Here is a 10,166-nt window from a genome sequence, read left to right as displayed (position 1 = left end):
ATAATTTAAAGTACAATAAAAAGGTATATTTCCGTTTCCAAATATTGAATTTGCTATTAGGATTAGGTTTTCTGCTTAGTTATGTTGAAGCCACTGCAAGAGTATTAAGCATACTAATACAGAGGCTAGTCTAATCTAGTATTGCAATGTACAATGCACTGGATACATTGAATTGTACTTGAGGTAACAATTTACTTCTACAATGCTATAAAAAGAAAAAGGCTAAGAAATTGAGTTTACTTCCAGTGATTATACACTATAGCTACTACAGACAACATCAAAAGTCACATCACACGCATTTTTTAAAATGTTTGCAATTTTTTTGTGAACATAGAAATTCAATATAACAAAAATACAATTATTAGACTTACACTTCCACATCCCTGGTTTTAGTCGACGCTCACCACCATGGTCCAATCTGTAAATAATAATAATAATAATAATAATAATTAAAGCTGCAAGCAGCGATGACCATGCCATCACACCTCTGTCCACGTCGGGAGGGGCAGCAGCCACTGTGCAGTTAACACAGTACTTTGTCACCTTTCAGGAATTGTTGTAGCAGGCAAAGTATTTTTCAGTGGAAATATTTAGTTCATGTGAAGTAGTTTTTTATGCTTATTTATTGAAATCATAAATACGGTAGTCATTTTGCACGTTGGGTAAGCATGCCATTATGGCCGGGCTTTGAGCTCCTCAGAGCGGCGCTCCTTGGCTGGGGAGAAATGGAGATACACACATTGCGGGACTGCCGCAGCATGTTTCTGAACAACTTATTAATTTCAGCTAATAAATAGATCACACAGTTGTTAAGCATTGATTCATATTACACATACAGCCCCTTTTGTTTTCAAATGCGCTCTTCCTAGAGCCCTTTCGCTGTGTCCACTCTGTTGGGTCTCAGTCTGCAGTGCATGCCCATTACATAGAGTTATAATGAATACGAGAACGAACCCCAAAACACGGTCACCCTGGGTCAAATTCAGCAACCAGAGAACGGTCGCCATCAGTTTAAAAAAAAAGAGGGCGAGTGTGTTTTGGGGGTAGGAGCCGTGAGCCCCTTCCGAGAACTAGTGTTCAAAATGACAATTGCGATTTTTGTCATTTCAATAAATAAGCATAAACAAACTACTTCACATGATCAATGTTGGTGTAACTAAGAGATTTGAGGGGGAATGTATATTTTATATACACAGATTTACTAATAAAATTCATTTTCAAGTGATATGATATTTTTGGGCCCATACAGTATGCCCTTTAAAGACATGATTCATTTGTACAAAGAATTATAATAATCCTTGTAATTTTAATAGGGCTTCGCACTGGTGCAGTGCTTGGGCCCTAAAAATAATCTTTATTTATAGAGGACCTTTCAGACATGAATGCAGTTCAAGTGCTTTACATTAAAAAATAAAAGAAAGGTTAAAAATAAAGACATAGCAACGCAAGTTATAGGATTTAGCAGAGAGTGAGATTAAAACTGTAAAATTAAGAAAGGATAAAATCAGATAAGAGGAGATCAATTAAAAGCAAGATCATAAAAGTGTGTTTTTAGCTACTTCTTAAAACCATCAACTGAAATTGCAAACAGATTCAAACAGTGATTGACATAGTGAGATGCACGCACGCACACACGGACGCACACACTAACTCACACTCTTTTCCTCGGCTTCACATCTCTTCCCAGTCGCCGACTCTGAATTACCATGGCATTGCTGTGCCCCACACACACACACACACACACACACACACACACACACACACACACACACACACACACACACACACACACACACACACACACTTCACCTGAGTATCTCCAACTCTGACTGGGGATCCTCTTCCGGACTTCAGAGCGGAAGCCAGGAATCTACGACCTTCTTCTGTCACCTGAAAACCTGACACACACACACACACACACACACACACACACACACACACACACACACACACACACACACACACACACACACACACACACACACACACACACACACACACACACACACACACACACACACACGCTTGTACCTTGAATTTCTTTCTTTTTTTTACATTCAAAAACATTGAATTACATGAACTTAAAGTGGAGTTTGTTTACTGCACTCTACTATATAATGTATATAAAATATAAAGGTACATTTTTGTATATACCCCCCCAAACATTATGCCAAGGGCATACTCTTACTGTCACATACAAATACAAATAATGCAGCAAAACAAATGTAATGTTTATAAAGAGGTACAAGCCTGAGATAAGCAGTGATATTTACCTCTTCCTCAAGCAGTACCATCCCATGCATTACATTACTATTTTTGTTGAAAATAATCATCCTATATCCTCACTAAGACATACCAGTATTGAAAAGGTTTCAGGAGGTAACCTGGATGTTAGGAGTAGGGTTGCCAACCGTCCCGTATTAGCCGGGACGCCCCGTATTTGAGCCAAAAGGGGCGTGTCCCGTACGGGACTTTGTTTGTCCCGGACTCCGGTGTAAAGGGAAAAATAAAAAATATATTTCTGTTTGCGCACACTGCAGTGTGTCTGGCTGCGTGTTTGTGTGCTGTATGCGAAGGGCGCTAGGACCGCTCAGTTGACAGGGCAGACACAGTGCTCGCACGCGTGCGTGTGTGTGAGATTTTCTCCGGTGGGCGCGGCATCATTGTTTGTGTGGCATGTCAGCCTGTTCCCAACCCTAACCCTAAAACCGAAATAAAGTAACAAAAAAAGTAACTTTATCCGCGGGAAACCCGAAAAAAATCGCGCGCGCGCACGAGGGACACATGCACGCACGTGCATGCATCTCCAGTTCTGGATGTTGGCAACCCTAGTTAGGAGGAGGTAACATTATTGGATTGGCCGTCTTAAAACATTTGCACATTCGATTATGACTTAAAATACTTTCTGTACTGTAAGTGATCTCTATTTATTGTATATCCAGATTAAGTTGTCTATGATGATTATTTACTGTAGCACTGATGTATGCAACATTTCCTGTGTATCTATCCGAAATGTACTGGAAATGAAGAATTGGAAAGCAACCATTGACATTTCTGGATGGGAATTTTTGTAGTGACTTCGTGTTGATATGAGGCACACTAAGCAATTCCTGTATGTTTAAATTGATTTGATTGCACCTGAAACCCATGGACATTTTGGTACTGATCGCATGGGAGTCATCTCTACACACCTGACAGAGATAATGAGCCCTTCTTAATCCAGAACCCTGGGTAGAGGGGTTCTGTGAATTGGGTCTGGAAGGTGTGTATGTGAGTCAGTCTTCCTTCGGACACACTGTAATACGCCAGAGTACCACCTTCCCAGTCCAGGAACACTGCTATTTTTTGGGAGGGGACAGATACCGCAATAGTCTCTGTATCATGCCAGGCAGTATATCTGGGTTTTTCTTCAGAGAATATCAGACTCCAAGACACGTCATTGGATCCGAGTCCACCGCTACTGTCCCAACCCCTGTTGACTCTTCGGTAGGCCACAGCGATACCGACTGTTCCTCTCAACTCCACCTCCCAGTAGCAGCGTTCTGTCAGGCCCACTTCACACATCACCTGTGTCCTGCTAAACCTGTCTGGGTGGTCAGGATACTGAACCTCCTCTTCCACCTTCGTCTTCCGTTTCGCCTTCCTGTTCCCATCAGACAGGACGAGCTTCTGGCTTGCTGTGTTAATGTCCAGTTTGAGATCAACACCATCTGATGAGGACATGACACGTACATAACATTGCAGAACCTAATTTTTACAATGGCCTTATTCCAGCATATTAAACCATTCCATTAGGCTATGGAAAAGCATTGTAACTACACATACAGTATCTGATCAAATTAGGGATGTGAACAATATGTCGACTCAAAAACCAACTTTCGTCTCTTGCTCAAGTCCAGTGTTTTTCTATGTCTGCCCTGTTATATTAAATTACTCAATGCAACATATTGTGGAATATTTTCAGTGAGCGACACTGTCGTACAGTATAAATCAGACTTTATGGAATGTTACCTATGATAATGACAAAGAAAAGTAGTTGATGAAACGCTGACTGTGTACAAGCACTGTGCAACTCATATGGCTTACTGTAACAGCAAAACTTCCAATATGATGATTGAATCTGCATGGAGACTGTTTAAATGATGTGGTAATGAGTTGCTTTCCTACACGACTCTCGCCTTGCACTGATATCAGGCTGTTGTCTTGATAAATGGTTCATCAGAGTTCATACAGGATAAACGGGATTAGATTATTTATTGATAAATTTGTTGATAAATGCTTCTGGGGTACGTGAGACTAGTACATGTGATGCTGCCTTTAGAATTGGCTGAAAAGAAGGCACCTTTGAAGGTAGCAATTTTTGCTAATGCCTATTTGGGACGGACCTTCCAACAACTGAATTCTGCCTCTACAAACGAAGAACCAAGTACAGAGATTATTTTGTGCATGCTTTGAGGTTTCATTCAGACAGTTGGGACTAGAGATGAACTAATCAATGTCAGTTAATTTGTAATGATTGTAAAAAAATATATAATTCAAAACATGCTTGACAAATTCATTGCAATGAAGGGAGCTTTGCCTGAATCCCAAGTATAATTGGACTGATCTAACTGGAAAATCTGAGACTGGAACTAAGGCTTAGTGTGTCAAAACAATATCTAACAAATATTTAAAAAACATTATAACTCAGTCCCTAATGAAGTCAACAATAATGAAAATACAATGTCATTAGAGAACTTACACTTCAACCAGCCTGGTTTTAACCGATGCTCGCCACCATGGTCCAAACTGTACAAAATGCACATGTGTTATAACTTGTAACACACACACACACACACAAACAAACAAACAAACCAAGGTATCTGTAATGTACACACACACACACACACACACACACACACACACACACACACACACACACACACACACACACACACACACACACACACACACACACACACACACACACACACCACCACCACCACCACCACCACCACCACCACCACCACACACGCGCACTTCACCTGAGTATCTCCAGGCTTGAGTGGGGATCCTCTTTGATAGCAGTGAGACCTCCTGAGTCTCCTGTGTGATTGTAGCTCAGATCCAGCTCTCTCAGATATTCGCGGTTGGACTCCAGAGCGGAAGCCAGGAATCTACAACCTTCTTCTGTCACCTGACAACCTGACAACCTGCCACACACACACACCCGCACGCACACACACACACACACACACACACACACACACACACACACACACACACACACACACACACACACACACACACACACACACACACACTCGTACTTTTGGCTTGAATTACATTTAATTTAATTCAAGCCAACATTTTCATATCGGTATCCCTATGATTTTCCTAATTAAAGTGACTTATGCTGCCATCTGCCATTACTGGTGCTATTGCTATAGTATGTGAGCTGACCAGAAATAATCAAATTATACAATGCAATGTGACAATGTCAAGTTATTCCACCGTTTAATTTACTCATTGAACAACAGCCATCATCGCAACCCCCCCCCCCCCGATAAATTTGTCAGGAGCTGTCACTAACTACATAAGAGCTCCCCCTTCATATGCCTGACATGAAAATATACCAACTTCAGAATCTTCAGTTTACACTGTGGTTTCCCAAGGCCTTCAGAGAGACGTTTGATGCCTTCATCCAACAGGTCATTGTTACTCAAGTCTAGCTCTGTCAAATTGGCAGAACTATTTCTGAGAATTGAAGATGCCAGACCTTCACAAGATTTCACAGAGAGGTCACACGAACTCAGCCTGTGAGAACATTAATTAAATCAGCAAAGTTAGAAATACATGCCATGGGACAATTATTTGACCATGGTTTAATTCCAATTCAAATAATTAAACTGCCATCATCATCAACTGTTTATGGACTATAAGAATGATCCATAATAAAGACAATGGCCTCTAGTTTTAAGGGTGGTAAACTTTAATATTTATCGATTGATCATGTACGATGCACTTTGTCAGATCTTGACGTCTTTCATTGTTAACAGTAGTTTGGTTAATCAAATTCAGATATTTTCCTTTCATGATTAATACTCAAGAGATTGAGACATTGAAACATTTTTCCCATTCCTTTGAATAATTGATTCAATGTTGACATTTTGTCCTTTATGTTTCCTTCTTTATTCTGTCAATATGTTTCCTGAATAACCATTAGTTCCAACAATCTGCCCTTCAAAATTGTGTAACCATTAGTATATAATATATACCAATATTATTGGTCAGGTGTATTTCTTTTGTTATTATTTTTATATTATACTTATGTTGGGTTAGTAGTGACATACGTGTGATGTACTGGCCATGATATTGAGGATCTCTGTTTGGGCATAAATCGCTTAAGCAGTACTTTAAATCAATGTATTAAATCAAAATGTTGTCTGCAAAACATTTGGAAAAAAACACTCTGCTGGAGAGTTATTGGCCAAGTGTAGCAGTTTACTGCCTTCAAACTAGAGGCCAGTGAGTCCACAACAAATATTTGGCAACTACCTTTAGCTCTATCTCTTTGTCTATGTCTGCAAAATAAAAAATACTGGGAATTACTTACAAAGCGGTTTTGGCGACTTTGACTACTGGGAGCATCCCCAGAAGAACTTGCTCTGATGTCAAGTACTTTTTCAGATCAAACACCTCCAGGTTCTCATCGGATGTCATCAACACATAGGTCAGAGCTGACCACTGTGAAGGGGAGAAATCTTCAAAAGTGACACTGTCCGAAGACAAGTACTTCTTAATCTCCATCACAAGAGAATGGTCACCCAGCTCATTCAAGCAGTGGAACAGGTTGATGCTTCGATCTGCATTGAGTGTCCCTCTGATCCTCTCCTTTATGTGATCAGTGATTTTCTTCTCGGTCTGTGAACTTTCCCCCGTTTGTTTCAGCAGGCCTTGAAGATGTTTCTGATTGGCCTCCACTGATAGGCCAAGGAGGAAGCGGAGGAACAGGTCCCAGTCTCCATTGTCATTTTTCATAGCCTTTTCCACTGCGCATGTATAAAGATCGAAAAAGAACGAACAAACATCTGTAGTGTTTTGTTGGGTCAGCATATTTTTACCCTCATTGTTGAATTGAACATGAACATAAACAGCAGCCAGAAACTCCTGAATGCTCAGATGGACAAAGCAGTACAGCTTCTTTTGGAACAGATGCTCATAATCTTCTCGCGAGATTTGCGTGAATAGGCCAGAGTAGACGGCAGCTTCTGTGAGGTCTATGTTCCGACTGGTCAGATCTTCTTCAAGGAAGACCAGGTTGTCTTTTTGCAGCTCTTCAAAGGCCAGTTTGCCAAGGGCAAGAACGAGGTCCTTGTTCGCTGAATTACAGCATGAATATCGGTCATTACTGTCATTTGTTACAGCTCTCTTTTCAGTCTTAGCTGTCTCATCTGTTGTAGCCGTGTCATCAATGTCATCTGTCTCATCTGCCATAGCTGTCTTAGTTGTGTCACGATACTTCACATTACCCTGGCACTGTAACAAAAGAAAGTGTATGTACATGTCAGTCTGTGTCTTGGGCAGCTCTCCTAGTTCTGTGCCATCTTTTGTGTTCTCATGCATGCTCAGCATGTCCTCCAGAACTATAGCGGTGATCCAACAGAAGACTGGGATGTAGCACATGATGTAAAGGCTCCTTGATTTCGTGACATGTGAGATTATCTTGTTGGCACGCTCTTCATCACTGAATATCTTCCTGAAATACTCCTCCTTCTGTGGATTATTGAATCCTCGTACCTCAGTTACACGATTAACATGTTCAGGAGGAATACGACTGGACGCTGCAGGTCGAGAGGTTATCCAGAGGCGAGCGGTGGAAAGCAGATTGCCCTGGATCAAGTTTACCAGTAGAACATTCACAGAGGTTTTCTCTCTGACGTCTGTGCAGATGTCACTTTTGAAGTTGAGATCGAGCCGACACTCATCTAGTCCATCCAAGACAATCAAGATGTTGTACTTGTCATAGTTGGAGATTTCTGATGTCTTCATTTCTGGGAAGAACTCATGAATAAGTCCCTCAAGACTGTATTGTTCCTCTTTTTTTAAATTCAGCTCTCGGAAAAGGAATAGGAATGTGTAGTCTGTTTCCTGGTTGTATTTTCCTTCGGCCCAGTCCAGCATGTACTTCTGTGAAGTCATTGTTTTTCCAATGCCTGCCTCTCCATTTGTCAGCACAGTCCGGATTTCTTGTCCAGATCTGGCCTTGAACATTTCATAGTACAAGATGGGTGTTTCTTCTTGTTTGAATGCTGCTTCTTGAATCTTCCTGGTCTCTGACTGAATATTGACATTTCCAGTCCCTCCGTCTATGATGTAGACATCTGTGTAGATCTCATTCAGGAGGGCCGAAGTGGTGTGTTTGGTGAGCCTCTCAAATACATGGCGAAATTGTTTTGACATTTTTTTTTTCAGTTCACGACTACTTGCCACATCAGGCTTCTCTGTGGGAAATGGAAAAAAATAAGAAAAATATTACAAAAAGATTGTGTGTGTGTGTGTGTGTGTGTGTGTGTGTGTGTGTGTGTGTGTGTGTGTGTGTGTGTGTGTGTGTGTGTGTGTGTGTGTGCGCGTGCGTGCGTGCGTGCATGTGTGTATGTGAGTGTGTGTGTGTTATATTTGGATTTGATATTATGCTAGGCTTCACCTGCACCTATAACCTTACCTCGTATTTCTGTCATTCTTCCTACAAACTTGGAAGGGATTCGATTGACTTCTTCGTGTCGGGCTGTTATCCAGAGACGAGCAGATGGAAGAAGATTCCCCTTGATGAGGTTGGTCAGGAGCACGTCTACTGAAGCTGGCTCTCTGATATCAGTCAAGTCAGCATTGTTTTCAAAGTTAAGAGGAAGCTTACACTGATCCAAATCATCGATGACAAACGTCACATCAACGTCCGCATAGTCAGAGATCACATATTTTCTGGTTTCTTCAAAGCAATGGTTGAGAAGTCCTACCAAAGTGGTTTCTCCATCCAAATCTAACTTGGACACATTCAGGGGAAATATAAGTTCTGTGCCCTTGTTGGCTTTATCCATTCCAAATACGGCCATAGCTTTACTTTTCATCCAGCTCACCCATCCATCACTGTCAGTTTTATTTTCAACTCTTGCCCACTCTAGGATGGATTTCTGTACATGGAAGGTCTTTCCAATGCCACTCTCTCCCTTAGTAAGCACTGTTCTGATTGGTTCATCATTCTTAGGTAGAAATATATCAGAGGTTGAGAAGACCAATGTCTTGTGTGTTATGGATTGTTCAGTGAGTCCTATGACATCTTCCTTGTTGAGCTTGTCATTGCTGCATTCTATTATGATGTGCTCTGTGTCTTTGGCTCTTGAATGATTTGGGTCTTCAGTGTGACAGATCTCTTGATTCAACCTCTTTTTTATGTTTGATGACAGTTGTCGTTGACGCTCCAAGGATTCTGAATGAACCAGGATACATCAGTGACAAAAAGAAAGAGGGGAAAACAAGTTAAAACACTGAAAAAGACTACTGTTTTTAAATGTGTCTCAAGAATTAAGATGGTGGTCTCTTGAAAATGCAGAAATTCATCAAGGTTGAGATTTCACAACACACATTCACAACTTCAGAAGTGCAAATGTCAGTGGTATTGTGCAAGAGTGCACTATTGCCAACGTGCATTTTCAAATATACTATACTGTATAATAATATATGTAATATAATGACACACATGATTGGCTACTTTATCTTTAACATAACATGGCAATGTACTATTGCAACATCACATAAGGTGAAAGCATTATACCAACATGAATATGCTGTTAATGCCTACAATGACCAATTGTAGGCATAATGATGTGTTGTGTCAAGTTTTACACAACAAAGGGGTCTGTCTGTCCGGGGCTAATCTCTTGTATAGCATAATACGTGTGCACACTACCAGTAGGCAAATGATGTACCTCCACATATTTTTGAGTGGTGCCAACCACTCCTATATCTGACTTTGTCCGTGTGTCCGTCCGTATGTATGTATGTCCAATAAACAAACATTGATGACAACATCAATACGGGGCTCATCAAAGGCACCACTCTCTTCACACAGGGTGTGATTTCTTTCACATGTACTATATACTTTTGGAAATATTTAACTTAAATTTGAT

General features: G+C 40.8%; 1 protein-coding gene across 1 annotated transcript; it reads right to left on the bottom strand.

Annotated features, from left to right (window-relative positions):
* Positions 1-371: 371 nt before the first annotated feature.
* LOC311054210 (protein NLRC3-like) lies at positions 372-9,234 on the bottom strand. Its single transcript, XM_084070088.1, has 7 exons — positions 8,705-9,234; positions 6,596-8,483; positions 5,025-5,192; positions 4,742-4,788; positions 3,192-3,710; positions 1,810-1,898; positions 372-418 (listed from the first exon to the last, which is right to left on the bottom strand). The coding sequence occupies exons 1-7, from the start codon at positions 9,105-9,107 to the stop codon at positions 401-403; spliced, it is 3,132 nt and encodes a 1,043-aa protein (XP_083926214.1). The 5' UTR covers positions 9,108-9,234; the 3' UTR covers positions 372-400.
* Between the last annotated feature and the right edge of the window lie 932 nt (positions 9,235-10,166).

Source organism: Gymnoscopelus microlampas (assembly GCF_963454915.1).
Source record: "Gymnoscopelus microlampas genome assembly, chromosome: 10".
NCBI classification, from domain to species: Eukaryota; Metazoa; Chordata; class Actinopteri; order Myctophiformes; family Myctophidae; genus Gymnoscopelus; species Gymnoscopelus microlampas.
Note: the sequence above shows the minus strand (reverse complement) of the source record. Positions and strands in the feature narration are given on the sequence as shown.

Excerpts from the sequence above, each read along its gene's own strand:
- LOC311054210 (XM_084070088.1), bottom strand. The coding sequence starts at position 9,107 with ATGAAAAGTAAAGCTATGGCCGTATTTGGAATGGATAAAGCCAACAAG. Across the intron at positions 4,789-5,024 it reads TCAAGCCTGGAGATACTCAG|TTTGGACCATGGTGGCGAGC; the intron begins GTGAAGTGCGCG and ends CATTTTGTACAG. Across the intron at positions 1,899-3,191 it reads GGGCTCATTATCTCTGTCAG|GTTTTCAGGTGACAGAAGAA; the intron begins GTGTGTAGAGAT and ends TGTGTGTGTCAG.